Source organism: Stegostoma tigrinum, unplaced genomic scaffold (assembly GCF_030684315.1).
Source record: "Stegostoma tigrinum isolate sSteTig4 unplaced genomic scaffold, sSteTig4.hap1 scaffold_55, whole genome shotgun sequence".
Taxonomy (NCBI): domain Eukaryota; kingdom Metazoa; phylum Chordata; class Chondrichthyes; order Orectolobiformes; family Stegostomatidae; genus Stegostoma; species Stegostoma tigrinum.
In genome coordinates, this window is record NW_026728483.1 from 3115426 (window position 1) to 3132192 (window position 16767).

Genomic DNA, 16767 nt, shown 5'->3' on the forward strand with positions numbered 1-16767 from the left:
CCCATCGTCCCAGTTATGCCCCAAGCTTTCAGTGCATCAGTGGTAGCAGGACGGCCAACCCCTCACTCTTTCCCAGTGGGGTCTACATGTTAATTACTCCGGGAAGCATTTCTGTATGAGCCTGGCCTGATCTACACATCTCCCAGGAACTATATGGTAACTGTAAACAGTCTTAAAGTGAGCCCGATTGATTCACCCTCCTATCAGTGACTTGCCAATGATGATTGCCTGTTTCATAATCAGTCCAGTCTCATCTACTCTTCCTCTGAGTGAATCCTTTCTGTCCTCTTCCATTCAGCCCGTGCCTGGGAGAATGCAGCCAGATTCCCCTTCAGGCTGCATTTCATACTCCTCACTGTCTCGGTGCTGCCACAGACATCACCTGTCTCTCCATTTCCCTCTGTAACAGTTCTTGTGAAACCCATCCCCCTCCCCGCCCCACCTTCCAGCTGCAATGTTGGAATATCACCACATTGGGCATTGCCATTAGTGCTCCAGCTCATTCAAATTTCTTCACAAAACAGAAACACAACTCATCAACAAGACTAAGTGGCAGGCAAATGAGATACATCATACATCTAAAAGCAGTTTGTTGTTCAAAAGTGGAACTAACTTTAATTTGTATGCGTATAATAGAATCAGGAAGAATAATACATATATAGCATGCAACTCATTTCACTGAACACATTTGTGCAAATAAATGATATCTCTGCAGTTCAAACAATTCCAACAGCATAACATTAGAGACAGAGCATTTGGAAATGATACAGAAATTTCAGATACGAATGATTTAAAGAGGAGGACAGATTAAGATCGGGGAAACTGAACAGGGTGTACACACAAAAATCCATTTCGCAATTGGAATGCCTCATTCAGGCAATTACATCTCTCTCCCTCAGTCTCAAATGGTCTTCTTCCCATTCGATTTTCTTCCACTCTCTGAGCCACCCCCAATAAGCAGTTCCCTTCCCTCCCCAGTTTCGCCTCATGCCTTCCTTTGCACTGGTATGTAATGGTACCTTTCTAGTACATGTTTGATTTTCGATGAACACACCGCACTGGTTTGTGACCAGGTCGGCCAGTTGAACCTCACAGAATATGAGTTGCCTGACTGGTCCACATTAACAGCCCAAATCAGGGAGCCCTGACTGACAGCTAAGTCGTGTGAGGGTCAGAGATGTTGACACCCTGGCAACTATCTCTGAATGAGGCAGTGCTAAAGTTGAAGACAGTTCATTTGTAAATAAAAGTTGAATTGGAGATCGACACTGGCCTCAGTGTATTTAAAATACATCTCCAGCACTGGGTTTGAATATTATTGTTATCCTTTTGTTATCAAACATCTCTGTGTGCAGTGCTCAGCAGGGTTATAACATGGAGATGTGGGAACAGGATTGTTTAGATTCCCTACAGTGTGGAAACAGGCCCTTTGGCCCAACAACTGCACACCAAACCTTGGAGCATCCCACCCAGACCCACGCCCCTGAACACTATGGGCAATTTAGCATGGCCAATCCACCTAGCGTGCACCTCTTTGGACTGTGGGAGGAGACCGGAGCACCTGGAAGAAACCCACGCAGACACAGGGTCAAGGTGCAAATTCCACACAAACAGTTGCCTGAGGCTGGAATTGAGCCTGAGTCCCCAGTGCTGTGAAGCTGCAGTGCTAATCACTGAGCCACCGTGCCGCCCCATATCGTGTTGCTTTTGCACAAACTTTGACAAAGAGGAAAGGCCACTGATAATGGCAAATGCTGGAGAATCCAAAATAACAAAGTGTGGAGCTGGATGAACACAGCAGGCCAAGCAGCATCTCAGGAGCACAAAAGCTGACATTTCAGGCCTAGACCCTTCATCAGAGAGGGGGATGGGAGAGGGAAGTGGAATAAATAGGGAGAGGGGGGGATGCGGACCGAAGATGGAGAGAAAACAAGATAGGTAGAGAGGAGAGTACAGGTGAGGAGGGAGGGAGGGGATAGGTCAGTCCAGGGAAGACGGACAAGTCAAGGAGGCAGGATGAGGTGGTCGGTCGGAAATGGAGGTGTGGCTTGAGGTGGGAGGAAGGGATGGGTGAGAGGAACAACAGGTTAGGGAGGCGGAGACAGGCTGGGCTGGTTTTGTGATGCAGTAGCGGGAGGGGAAGAACTGGGCTGGTTTTGGGATGCAGTTGGGGAGGGGGAGATTTTGAAGCTTGTGAAGTCCACATTGATACCATTGGGTTGCAGGGTTCCCAAGCGGATGAGGAGTTGCTGTCCTTGCAACCTTCGGGTGGCATTATTGTGGCACTGCAGGAGGCCCATGATGGACATGTCGTCTAAGGAATGGGAGGGGGAGTTAAAATGGTTCGCGACTGGGAGGTGCAGTTGTTTGTTGCGAACCGAGCGGAGGTGTTCTGCAAAGCGGTCCCCAAGCCTCCGCTTGGTTTCCTCAATGCAGAGCGGGTCAGGAGTGAGGGGGCAGGTCACTGTGAGGGGGGTCAGGACTGTCGGGGCAACTCACTCTGAGCGGGTCAGCACGGAGGGGTAGGTCGCTGTGAGTGGGTCAGGACTGCACAGAGAAGTCGCTGTGAGCTGGTCAGGACTGCAGGGGCTAGTCACTGTGAGCGGGTCAGGACTGCAGGGGCGAGTCAGTGTGAGCGGGTCAGGTCGCTGCGAGAGGGTCAGGATGGAGGGGGCAATTCGCTGTGAGCATCCCATTTCACTCTGTCACGGCATCCCATTTCACTCTGTCACGGCATTCCATTTCACTCCGTCACTGCATCCCATTTCCCACAGCCACTGCATCCCATTTCACTCAGTCACTGCATCCATGCTGCGTGGTCCATGCTGTGTATAAATGTGGCATAAAATCCTTACTTGGAAGTTCATTTCCTCTTGTAATAACATGTGGCATCATTAGCATCCTTAATCACTTGCATTTAATCGGAAAGCCTGGTACAAACACCAGATAACATGACAGTCCTAACAGAATGCATTTTCCAATGATTTAAACATATAGTCATGTGTGTCTCAGTGAATAAAAATCCTCCTCATTTTACCCCAATTATATCTCATAATAAAGGGAGTATGTCTGAAAGTCGTCTCATCCGAAGGAAAACAGACTTGCTCCAGGAAAGCTGCTAAAATATATCAAGAAAAATATATATGAAATGATTCTAGAAATTTCTGCAACACAAAGATCAAAGGAAACAATAGTTTGATGAACACACTGTTAAGTGTTGCACTTACACATCACATTTTGGAAAACAAACCACACTGATTTTCTACTTCATAAAAAAAATTGTTCCAAGTCTTCATTATGCAGCACTGCAGTGAACTGAAAAGGTGTAGACTTTTAACCTGCATAGAAAGCATGTGCAGAAGTTAAAACAAAAAAAAAGCCACTTCTGTCCTGAAAAGACAATATTATATTACAAAAGGCCAGGGAAGTTGGAGAATGCAGCATCATGCTTCCTGCAGAGATCAAGTTTTGTCTGTGTTGTAAAAAACAAAAGAACTGTGGGCACTGTAAATCAGCAACAAAAGCAGAAGTTGCTGGAAAAGCTCAGCAGGTCTGGCAGCATCAGTGAAGAGTGAGATCTGAGGAAGGGTCACAGGACGCGAAACATTAACTCTGACATTGTCTACGTCATAGTGAGTTATGTCTATTGCTTCAGCAAAATCCAACCAACTCTGAATGAAAATCAATGCTTAAGAAATATCCAAAACATCCGCTGTCCCCGTTGTGGCTTCCTCCACATTGGGGAAACAACGCAGAGGCTTGGGGACCGCTTTTCAGAACACCTACGCTCAGTTTGCAATAAACAACTGCACCTCCCAGTCACGAACCATTTCAACTCCCCCTCCCATTCCTGAGAGGACACGTCCAACCTGGGCCTCCTGCAGTGCCATAATGACGCCACCCGAAGGTTGCAGGAACAGCAACTCATTCTGCTTGGGAACCCTGCAGCCCAATGGTATCAGTGTGGATTTCACAAGCTTCCAAATCTCCTGTCCTCCCACTGCATCCCAAAACCAGCCCAGCTCGTCCCCGCCTCCCTAACCTATTCTTCCTCTCACCCATCCCCCCTCCCACCTCATGCCGCACCCCTATTTCCCCTCATCCCGCTCCCTTGACCTGTCCCGCCTCCCCAGACTGACCTATCCCCTCCCTGCCTCCCTACCCATACTCTCCTCTCCACCTACCTTCTCCTCCATCCATCTTCCATCCGCCTCCCCCTCTCTCCCTATTTAATCCAGAACCCGCACCCCCTCCCCATTTTCTGAAGGTGGTTCTCGGCCCGAAACATCAGCTTTTGTGCTCCTAAGATGATGCTTGGCCTGCTGTCTTCGTCCAGTTCCACACGGTGTTATCTCGCATTCTCCAGCATCTGCAGTTCCCATTATCTCTCCAAAACAAAGGCTGCTGTCTTTCAAAACCCAATCTCAGATTTTGCAGATAGTCCTTACCCTGAAAAAATACCAAATATGTATAAAGAGGAAAACTGGAGGTGAAACCATTCAAAAAATTTTCATTAGCATAATAAATGTTCAAACTGTAAAAGCAGGTTAAGCACCTGTATATAAGGAAACTTTAAACAGACACTTACGGCCAACAAATGTGAGAAATAGCCATTTCTTGCTGGATTACCAATTTTGCTGTTGGGAAAATAGGCCTAGGCTTAGCAATGTACATTCAAACAAGATAGCCCCCTCTCAGAACTCAACACTCACAGTCGTAGAGTTCTGTTTTCACAGGTTGGCGTATAATAGCATCAAGCACAATACACCAAATCTTCTTTGGTACCTTTTCCTTCCATAAAACTGCTTTTAGTAGATGCGCACTGAATTCATTTTATACACGTTGAACAGTTGCTAAGTTCAAGAGGCCAGTTCCAGCACTTCGACTTGCATCTGCTTCATCATCAAAACAGAACAAAATAAAGACCCACTCTTTATAAGTCAAGTTTTCCATTTTTAGTGACAAGGTGAAGTGCAAGAACTGCTCACTTGATGTTAAAATCTCCTAAATATGTACCTATATATTTCAATTCTGTGAAATATGTGGAATGAGTTCGAGAGAAGGATTAATTTTCTTGTGCTGGGAGAGAGCTGGGACAGATAAAATAGGTTGAATGGCCTCCTCCCATGCTAAAAATGTCCATAACTGTTCTTGGCCCTGCTAAATTGAAGTGGCCATCCTTTCATTATGACTGTGAGACGCAGCATGTTACGATAGATGGCACAATGAAGAAATCCTTTGTTATTAATGAATTTTTCAGCACTAGGCATTCTTCCGAAGTCAAATGTTCGACATATGCCTGTTGCACTGACTTGGTTCCAAACAGTTATAATGTGGAGGTGCTGGTGTTGGACGAGGATGGACAAAGTCAGAGCTCACATGACATCAGGTTATAATCTGACAGGTTTATTTGAAATCACACAAGCTTTCGGAGTGCAGTCCCTTCATCAGGTGCGGTCAGGGAGGAAAACACACAGTCACACAATTGATAAGCAGACAGATCAAAACATCATACAACTGGTGTGAGTGGAGTGTCAGATAATAAGTCTTCATCCAGGATGTTTGTTTGTTTGCAGATATTTTGTTGAAGAAACACACAACTTGTAGTTACAGTCAGTGTGGTATCTTATAAATTCTTGCTTTTGAAATAAAGGTTAAAACTCTAAGACAGATTCTGAACACAAGACTCTAAACTACAAGTCAGAGTCTGACCTGAGATGTCACCTTTTGTACATTCCTGTTGCGCTGCCTGATTATCATGACAACACAGCACTGACATGGACTTTATGAACGCTTTACTTGCCTCTAACACTCTTGGTCACCTGTATAGAGTTATTATCTGACACTCCACTCACGCCAATTCTATGATCTTTTGATCTCTCTGCTTATAAGCTCTCTCTCTCTGTGGTCACCTCACTAACTGCACCTGATGAAGGGGCTGCACTCCAAAAGCTTGTGTGATTTCAAATGAACCTGTTGGACGACAAGCTGGTGTCATGTGACTTCTGACTTCAAACAGTTATAGAATGTGTTTTCAATCCTACCGTGACTTGACAATAAGTCAACTTCTTAAAATTTATAAAATGAGAATGTCAAGTGAAGTATGTCTAACCTTGAGCATTTAAAAAAGGAAATATTACAACCATAGTATAGTCAGACAGTAAAGACAGAAGGAATGATTGAATCGACTGTGTCTGACACCACACAATTAATCCCCCTTATGGAAGAAAGGTTGGCTGTGTTCTCTTTCTTCAGGAACATCCAGCTAATACCACCTTACCACTGCTTGTTTTATTCATCTGGTGTTCCATCTAATTCCTTGCAGTCTTGGTCAAACCTTCATGTAATTTATTTAAATTTTCAATGAAATAAATTTAACTTAAAATTCCACAATTTTAACATTTCCTTTTAAGGTTTGAACGGTTCAGTTCGTACAGTGCACATGTTGTGTTAATAATTGGAGAAGATGGTGGAAAAATCAAGATATATTGACAAGTAAACAAATGGCTAACTTCTGTTTCCTTGTCAGTAATGCCTTTTGAACAGAACATTAAGTTGCGCAACTATGTAGAGATAACAATTTAAAACTGGGAAGACCACTTTGTGGTCCCCACACCAATCTCTATTCACTACCTACTGATTGCATTACTCCGCCTTGGCAACAATGTAATGTTACGCTTGTCTCAGCACAACCTTGGCATCTTGTTTATCCCATGATGAACGTCCAACAACACATTCATGCAATCCCTCAAGCTGTCTCTTTACACCTTTTCAATCCTGCCTACCTGTCTCTTGTCTTGGCTCATTAGCAGTGAAACCTTCATCTGGAACTACTTCACTTCTGGACCTGACAATTCCAATGCATTCCCTGTTGGAGTCCCACATTTGCCCATTGAAAACTTGACGTCGTCTAAAACTCCACTGCCCGAGTCTCACCTTGAACCAAATCCTATTCTCTGTACTTTCTACCTGACTGACACTATTAACGGTAATTTTATTAAATTCTCATTTTTGTTTCCAAATCGTTCCTTGGCTATGCCTATGGCTATTTTGGTAATCTCCACCAGTCCAACCATACTTCAGGATATCTGCACTCGTCTAATTATGTCCTCTTGCCCACTCTTGATTTCAAACGGCCCACTACTAGTTGCCAAACATTTAATTGTGTCGGCTTCAAACCCAACAAGAGACTTCCTGCACCTTCAGCGAGCAAACTCACATCCAGAACCTCAACCCAAGCAACAAATCTTCTCAAAACTCGCTAACTTCCTACACATCTTAGCCTCTGTACGTTTCCTCTTTTAAGGCACTTTTTAAAACAATCCTCTTTCATCAAGCTCTTGATCGTCAAAACTAAGAACTTAATAAGGCTCAGTTGTATTCTGGGATCGTGAATACTCCTTTCAGACGCCTTCAAAGTTTCCCTCCATTAAAGAGATTTTATAAGTGGTTGAAGTCATTGCCAAGCAGAGGGGGACGAATTGGGGAGTTACTTCAAAGAGCTATGATATGCCAAACGACCTCCTTCCACACTGGCCAACTCTGATTCTACAAAAACAGAAATGATTTTCAGACTTGGGAAGATCCCTCAAAAATGTCACAAGTAACCAGCTTATGGGCAGAGTCGAGCTGCTGAGATGATAGACCAGGATTTAGGGGTACCAGGAGTGATAATATGCTGAACACAATCAAATTTTGAGGTTGTAGAATGATGTGGTCTTCATCATTTTTGACACTTTGACCATTTTCCTTCCTTTCCACAGAACAAGTCAAATAGCGGCAGCACAATGTTGCATGGACGCTCGAGCCTGCTCCACCGTCAATGATGATTGTGGCTGGTCTTCCACATCAATTAAACTTTTGCTCATATCTCATCCTCTGCTCAAAACATCGATCTATTCACGTGCAGTATCCCTCTCGCTAACTTAATGAGAATTCATTCCAATCACTGAACTCCGAACGCAGACCCACCCCAGGTCAAAAAATTCAGCTGAGATCAGGAACTGATCTCGCCTGTATGGCTGAGCTGGCTTTTAAAAAGTTTGCCAGTGAGAGAGTCTCAGTGAGAAACATTCATTAAAAAAAATAATTGCATGGATTGCTCTCCAATCCTAAACTCTATTCAAATTCAGTTGGCTGAACGGTTGGTTTTTGATGCAGACTGATGCCCTGCAGAGAGGGCTCAATTGCCATACCAGTGAGCTTACCACAAAGGGTCTTCGCCTCAACCGCTCTACTTGACTGAGGCGTGGTCATCTTCAGGTTAAATCATAACCAGTTGTCTCTCTCCAAGGAGTCGCCAAATGGTGTGCTAAGACTTTACCTTTAACCCTGATAACATGGCAACAAGCAGATAACTCAGCTGATGTCACTGACTAATAAAATCCTCAATTATACTGATATTCATGTTGTGATATCATCAGAAGGCATGCTCAACTAAGTTTTAATTTGCAAATTAAGTTAACAACCATTCAATCAATATTACTGAAGTACTCATATTACTGATCGTCTCCATACAACATTGTGGTTACATCTGTTCATAAGTGAAGTGTAATGTAATTGCACTTCCTGTGGTTTTATCAATGTGATCCTGCAATGAGTCAATAAGCAGGTCACCCACAGGTTGCCAATCAGTGTGGACCCCCTCAGCTGTTATCACATGAGCCTCAAGATCATCCAGAGCTTTCTGCAGTTCTTGAAGTTTCTCCAACGCCTTTTCCACCTGTTTCTGCCAGTAGCTTGCACGGGTTTTCAATTGCTCCCAATTTTCCTTCACTTCTGTTGACTGTTTGCGGACAGCTTTGGCAATTCTCTGGGCTCTCTCTTCCGGGGTAGGTTCTGGAAATATGAAATGCAAATAATTTATCAACTATTCATGATTTTGATCGATAGATTTTCTTTCGAAACCCCTTTCCTTTAAAAGGTCTCTCTGGACTTTCTCCTGAAATTGGGATATATATTATAAGACTGAAGCACATCAATGATAAATTCTGTAATCAGCTAGCAGGTCGTCGAGTCATTAACAGATAATCACAGAGAACCAATACAAAGCCAAATAAAATTCCGCAGATATTTGAAATTTGTCACTACCAAGGAAGCTTTAAAAAAGGAAAAGGATTACTGACTGAATGGGTACAATTCTCAACAAAAGATTTGAAAAATCCTTTCAGTGTATCTTTCGTAGCTATGAGACAAACATCCAACACAAACCAACTTTCATCTTTCAGGACTGGCAAGTTAGAATGATAAACCCAAAGTCTACCCTGCACAGTTCTCTCTAGAACTCACTTAATGAGGTTGTTAAGAGATGTAGAGATACCAAAGTGCGCAGCTGGATGAACACAGCAGGCCAAGCAGCATCTTAGGAGCACCAAAACTGACATGTTGGGCCGAGACCTTTCATCAGAAAAGGGGGAGGGGGAGAGAGTTCTGAAATAAATAGCGAGAGAGGGGGAGGCGGATCAAAGATGGATAGAGGAGAAGTTAGGTGGAGAGGAGACAGACAACTTAAAGAGGTGGGGATGGAGCCAGTCGAGGTGAGTGTAGGTGGGGAGGTAGGGAGGGGATAGGTCAGTCCGGGGAGGACGAACAGGTCTCGGGGGCGGGAAGAGGTTAGGAGGTAGGAAATGGGGGTGGGGTTTGAGGTTGCAGGACGGGATAGGTGGGCTGGTTTTGGATGCAGCCGAGGGGAGTGTGCAGCGGATCAGGGAGTCACCTGAGGATGGTGGGAAAAACGTCTTTGGTGGTGGGGTCGGATTGCAGATGGCAGAAGGGTCGGAGGACGAGGCATTGAATCCGGAGGTTGGTGGGGTGGTACGCGAGGGCGAGGAGGGCACTGTTTTGGTAGTTATTATGGGGAGCGAGTGTGAGGGATGAGGTGTGGGAAATGCGGGTGACACGGTCGAGGGCGTTTTTGACCACTGAGGAGGGGGAAGTTCCGGTCCTTGAACAACCCTCAACAGTTTCTCTTTCAATTCCTCCCACTTCCAACAGACAAACGGGGTGGCCAGGGTAGCCACATGGGCCCAAGCGATGCCTGCCTCTTTGGAGGTTACATGGAACGCTCCCTCTTCCGTACCTACACTGGCCCTCAACCTCACCTCTTCCTCCGTTACATCGATGGCCGTATCGGCACCGCTCGTGTTGCCACAAGGGGCTCGAACAGTTCATCCACTTCACCAACACCTTCCTCCCGAACTTGAAGTTAACCTGGACAATCTCTGATACCTCTCTCTCCTACCTGGACCTCTCTATTTCCAACCACTGAGAAACAAATATCCATTTCAAGTCCACCAATTCCCACAGCTACCAAGATTACACCTCCTCTCACCATATTCCTGCAACAATTCATCCCCAATTCCCCATTCCTTTGCCTCTGCATCTGCGCTCCCAGGATGAGGTATTCTATTCCCGTATATCTCAGATGTCCTCATTTTTCAAAGACCACAACTTCCACCGCTCGGTGGTTGATAACGCCCTCGACCGTGTCTCCAGCATTTCCAGCAACAAATCCCTCTCACCCAACCCCGCAACAACAACCAAAACAAAGTCTCCCTCGTCCTAACGTACCACCCCACCAACCTCCGGATACAACGCAGCATCCTTCAAAACTTTCAGATTCTCTGGGAGGCTACGGAGGTGGTGGCGGAGCCTTTGGCCTTGATCTTTGAGTCCTCATTGTCTACAGGTTTCGTACCAGAAGGCTGGAGGGTTGCAAATGTTGTGCCCTTGTTCAAAGAGGGCAGTAGAGATGCCCCAGGTAATTACAAACCCAGTGAGCCTTACGTCTGTTGTAGGAAATGTTTTGGAAGGGATTATAAGAGATAGGATTTATAATCATCGAGCAAGCACCAATTTGATGGGAGATAGTCAACATGTATTTGTCAAGGGCAGGTCGTGTCTCACAAGCCTCTGAGTAATTTTGGAAGGTGACCAAGCATGTGGATGAGGGTCGGGCAGTTGACGTGGTGTACGTGGACTTCAGTGAAGCCTTCGATAAGGTTCCACATGGTAGGCTATTGGAGAAAACATGGAGACATGGGATTGAGGGAGATTTAGCAGGTTGGATTAGAAACTGGCTTTGGCTAAGGCGGCAACCAGTGGTGCTTGATAGAAAATATTCAGCCTGGAGTCTGGTTCCTAGTGATGTGTCTCAAGGATCTATTTTGGGATCACTGCTGTTTGTCATTTTCATAAGTGACTTGGACGGAGGCATTGGTAGATGGGTTAGTAAGTTTGCAGCTGACACTAAAGTCAGTGGAGTGGTGGACAATGTGGAAGAATGTTGCAGGTTACCGGTAGACTTTGGATGAACTGCTGAATTGGGCGGAAAGGTGGCAGATGGAGTTCAATGCGGATAAATGTGAGGTGATTCACTTTGGGATGAATAATAAGAAGGCAGAATATTGGGTCAATGGAAAGATTCTTGGTCGTGTTGCTGTGCAGAGGGTGTCCATCTATGTCGATCCCTGAAAATTGCCATCCAGGTTGATAGTGCTGTGAAGAAGGCTTAGGTCTTTTAGGTTTTATTGGCAGAGGGATTGAGATCCAGAGCTGTGATGTCATGCTGCAACTGTCCAAACAGCTGGTGCGGTCTCATTTGGAATATTGCGTACAGTTCTGGTCGCCCCATTACAGGAAGGATGCGGAAGCATTGGAAAAGGTGCAGAGGAGATGTTGCCTGGTCTGGAGCGAAGGTCTTCTGAAGAAAGGCTGAGGGACTTGGGTCTGTACTCATTGGAGAGAAGGTGGTTCAGAGGGGATTTAATAGAGACATACAAGATGACAAGTGGATGAGATCAGGTGGACAGTGAGGGTCTTTTTCCGAGGATGATGACATCAGCTTGTATGAGGGGGCACAGCTAAACAGTGAGGGGTAATAGATTTGAGATAGATGTCAGAGGCAGGTTCTTTACTCAGAGAGTGGTAAGGATGTGGAACCCCCTGCCTGCCAATGCAGTTAGCTCAGCCACATTAGGGGCATTTCAACAGTCCTTGGATAAGCATATGGATGATAATGGGATCGTGTCGGGGGGATGGGCTTAGATTAGTTCACTGGTCCATCCAGATCATCGCAATGGGCAAAAAAGCACACCGTTGTCTCTACTTCCCAGGAGGCGAAGGCAATTCCATGTGTCCACAAGGGCAACTTTCACTGATGTACCACAGAAAGCATCCTATCTGGATGCATATCACAGCACGGTTCCTCTAGCAAAACAATCCCTAATTATTATGCTCCTGCCTTTCTTCTTCCAGGCAGAATTGGTTCTGCTTTGTCACAACTATATTGGGAGAAAATCCACGCTCAGTGTAAGTTAATTCTTCCAACAATTCAGATACCATGGAAGACTGAGAAAATAGTGGGTGTGTGTGGGAGAGAGAGAAAGAGAGAGAGAGACAAAGCCAGAGGGGTTGCTGGGGGGGGGGGGGGGTGGGTGGGTGGAGACAGAGAGAGAGAGACAGAGAGAGCGCGAGAGAGACAGAGAGAGCGCGAGAGAGACAGAGAGCGCGAGACAGAGAGAGACTGTGTGAGAGAGAGAGAGAGAGAGAGAGAGACAGACAGACAGACAAACAGAATAGGCTACAGAATGTGAGAGTGTGTGAGCGCCTGCATCAGGCAGTGAGAGAGATGTTGCTGAGGTGGAGATAGTTGAGAGTGTCGATCACCAACAATCTCTCCTGGTCCACCCAGATCGTCGCAATGGGCAAAAGCGCACACCAATATCTCTATTTCCCCAGCAGGCTAAGGTAATTCGGTGTGTCCACAAGGTCAACTTTCATTTATGTACCAGAGAAAGCATCCTATCTGGATGCATGTCACGGCATGGTTTGGCAACAGCTCTTCCTAAGACCACAAGAAACTACAGAGTCATGAACACAGCATAGTCCATCATGCAAACCAGCCTTCCATTCGTTGATTCCACCTTTACTTCCTGCTGCCTCGGGAAAGAAACTGACATAATCAAAGGCCCTTCTCACCCGCCAATTACACTCTCTTCTCCCTTTTTCTGAAGGGAAGGTGTCAACAAGTTTGTATACATGTGTGAAAAGATTCAAGAACAGCTTCTTCACCGCTGTTATTCGACATCTGAATAGGACACTGAAAAGTTTAAATCTAATTTTGATCTCACTCTCTGTGCATCTTCTCTGCAGCTGTCGCTATGTTCCATTTCACTAATGCGCCTTGTATGGTATGATCTGTCTATACTGCATGCAGAAGAAAACTTGTCACTGTACTTGGGCACATGTGACAATGACGACTCAAATCAAATTGACTGTGTGCAAGAGAGAGGTGAGTGTATGATTGTGTTCAAGAGTGCAAAGACAGTGCATGAAAGCGTGAGTGTGCGCATGACAGAATGTGTGTGCCAGTGACTGTGCTCAAGAGTGTGTGAAAGAGAGTTAGCACAAGAAGGGAAGTGTTACAGCATGCATGAGGGAGTGAGTGTGTCTGTAAGTGTGAGTGAGCTTGACAGCAAGTGAATTTGCAAGTGTAAGTGTGTGAGGGAGAGATTTGTGGTAGTGTGTGTGTACTTGAGAGTAACAGCATTGGCAAAAGATCCTGCGACAGTGCATGCAAGTGTGCCACAGAATGTGTGCAAGACCGTGTACGACTGTGTGATAGTATGGAGTATGAATGAGTGAGAATGTGACAGAGTGTGTTCGTGAGAGACTGTGTTCCTGACTTTTTTTTTGTGTGTGTAGTGTGTTTGTGCATGAGGGACAGGATATGCATGTGCAACATCGTGTGACTGTGAACTTCTGTTTGCGCCTGTGAGTGAAGTGATGGGGGAGAACAGGGAGAGGAGAGATAAAGACAGAGAGAGAGAGGGAGCATGAGAGAGAGATGACATGAGGAATTAGAAATGATGAGTGGTCAATACCTGGAGGAAAAAAAGAACAGCGTCTGTGCGTTAAGAGAAGCCGCTGGATCTGATATGGAGGCTATTGTTTTATTGATTGTACTGAATGAAAAGCAAGTGTCACCTCTCAGTGTCAGGGGACAGGAGATGTGCATCAGAGAAGGAGATATAGTCAGCCTTGTTAGAGACAGCAGACACGTTGCAAATGCATAGAAACTGACATGAAAGCTTTCTTGTCAATATGTAAAGAGGTGAGACAAATATGACGAGTTAATATTGTACCTTTGCACTCAGTAAAATTATAGAATCATGAATCAGAGAATCCATACTGTGTGGAAACAGGTCCGTCAGCCCAACATGTCCACACTGCCCCTCACAGCATCCCACCCAGACCCATCCACCTATAACTCACCTAACCGACACATCACTGAACACCTTGGGAAATTTAGCATGGCCAATCCACCGACCTTGCACATCTTTTGACTGTGGGAGGAAACTCGAGCACCCGGAGAAAACCCATGCAGGCACATGGAGAATGTGCAAACTCCACACAGAAAGTCACCAAAGGGTGGAATTGACACAGCAGTGTTAACCAGAGCCACTGCGCTCTATATTATGCTCATTAAGCTGCAAGCATTTTTTTTTAAACGCAAGGAAACGTACCATCATCACATAATCCAAGAGGTTTCAATCTTCTGTCAGCTTTGAGAACTTTATCCATATCCACAAGGACAAGGTGATGTTAATCGTGTGAGACCGGTTAGTATGCAGCAGCTCGTCATGCAAAAAAATTAACGGCACTTTCATTGCTTTTTTCCGAGGGGCGCAACAGAAAGACAAGAACATGAAAAAATCCTGAAATCTTTCTCCAATTTCAATCTCCAAGGGACCATCCATTCCTCAAAAGTCATAACCAAACTGAACGTGGGCCTCCTGCAGTGCCACAAATGATGCCAAACGAAGGTTGCAGGAACAGCAACTCATATTCTGCTTGGGAACCCTGCAGCTCAATGGTATCAATGTGGATTTCACAAGCTTTAAAATCTCCTCTCCCCCCACTGCATCCCAAAACCAGCCCAGTTCGTCCCCGCCTCCCTAAACTGTTCTTCCTCTCACCTATCCCCTCCTCCCACCTCAAGACCCACGTCCATTTCCGACGTACTAAACTCATCCTGCCCTCTTGACCTGTCCGTCCCCCCCCGGGCTGACTTATCTGCTCCCTCCCTCCCCACCTATACTCTCGTCTACAGTTTCCATCCCGGCCTTTTTAAGTCGCGTGTCTCCTCCCCACCGATCTTCTCCTCTGACCGTCTTCGATCCGCCTCCCCCTCGCTCCCTATTTATTTCAGAACCCTCTCCCTATTCCCCTTTTCTGATGAAGGGTCTCCACTCGAAACATCAGCTTTTGTGCTCCTAAGATGCTGCTTGGCCTGCTGTGTTCATCCAGCTCCACACTTGATTCTCCGAGGGAGTGGTGGAGGCTGGGAAAATTACAACATTTGTGAGGCATCTGGAAGGGGATATAAATGAGGGGGGTTAAGATGGCTATGTAGCAAACGCAGGAAAATGGGACTGGATTAGTTAGGATATCTGGTTGACATGGACAAGTTGGACCAAAGGGTCCATTTCCATATTCTACAGCTCGATGACTCTGACTTTATTTGGTAAGTTGGATTCAGAATGGGCTGAGTTGGCAGGAAGCAGAAGGTTATGGTTGATCCATGTTTCGTGACTGAAAGTCTGTGTCCAGTGAGGCTCTCGAGGGATTATTGTTCGAGCGCTCACTGCTGTGCTATATCAGAATGATTTAGACTTAAATGTTTCGAGGGGTGATCACTAAGTTTGTGAAACATATGAAAATCGCTGAGATGGTAACTTGTGATGAGGAGAGCCCAGGATTGCAGGGTGATGAAAACAGGCAGGTCAGATTGATTTGTGTGGCAAATGGAAATTAATCTGAACACACACGAGGGGGTGCACTTGCGAACTACACACAAGGCGAGGGAATTCACCAAAATCCATCAACAGCATTTTCCAACTCACAACCACTTCCATTTAGAGGGACAAGGGCAAAAGTAAGATAGGATTCCTGTGTGACAACCCTGCATTTCGCTCTGTCATGACATTGAGAGTACCCACAGCACATCGGCAACAGCTGTTCAAGTACGAAGCTCCCACCACCTTCTCTCTACTCGCATAATTGAATTCTGTTAACTAAATCATAGAACTCTGTTTTTGGAACACTAATTGGGCCATCGTTATTAAATCGAAAATTATTGAAAATGCTTCAGAACTTGGAATTTGCCTGTGAAGGCAGGCTTTTGTTTTTAAAACTCTTCCATTCAAATTAAAATGCAACACACACTCACAACGCATTGCTGCAGCAGCCAGGACATTATATTTCAAATCCTAGAGTAAAAGAACGCTCCACAACCGATTGGAATCAGCTCAATGCTGCAGCCCAATGACTTGAATTTTTTGAAACAGCATAGCCTGGGTTAGAGATCGTTTCAAGTCTTGACAGACCACCAAAACTGCCTGCAACATCAAGTTAATGTACCTTGGCTCGTTCTAGAAATGTAACGCATCATCTTTGAATTCATTTCCGAAATGTTGACAGCACTGGGCCTAGTTGCCCTCGAGAAAGTCAGGATGAGCTAGCTTCTTGAAACACTGCAGTCAATTTTGTGTAACTAGATTCACAATCCTGTTAGGAAGTCAGTTTCATGATTTTAACCATGAAGGAACTGAGATATATTTCAGTTTCAGGATCATCAGCAGCTTGAATAGGAACATCCTGCTGATGGGTCCCCATTTACCTCTCGTTCTTGTCCTTCTAGTTACCAAATATCATCGTTTAAGACGACATGGCCAATAGAAATAGGTCCTTTGACCTGATCCTCCA

At 45.3% G+C, this 16767-nt stretch overlaps 1 protein-coding gene across 2 annotated transcripts; it reads right to left on the reverse strand.

Moving 5' to 3' along the window:
- Nucleotides 1–588: 588 nt before the first annotated feature.
- On the reverse strand, nucleotides 589–16550 carry LOC132208858 (utrophin-like). 2 transcript variants are annotated; one of them, XM_059644172.1, is made up of 3 exons: nucleotides 16423–16550; nucleotides 8568–8838; nucleotides 589–3337 (listed from the first exon to the last, which is right to left on the reverse strand). In XM_059644172.1, exons 1-3 carry the CDS (start codon nucleotides 16463–16465, stop codon nucleotides 3334–3336), a joined length of 318 nt encoding a protein of 105 aa, XP_059500155.1. In that variant the 5' UTR covers nucleotides 16466–16550; the 3' UTR covers nucleotides 589–3333. The 2 variants fall into 2 exon arrangements, with proteins under 2 accessions (XP_059500155.1, XP_059500154.1); XM_059644171.1 differs by having other exon boundaries at nucleotides 589–4447; nucleotides 16423–16522.
- Between the last annotated feature and the right edge of the window lie 217 nt (nucleotides 16551–16767).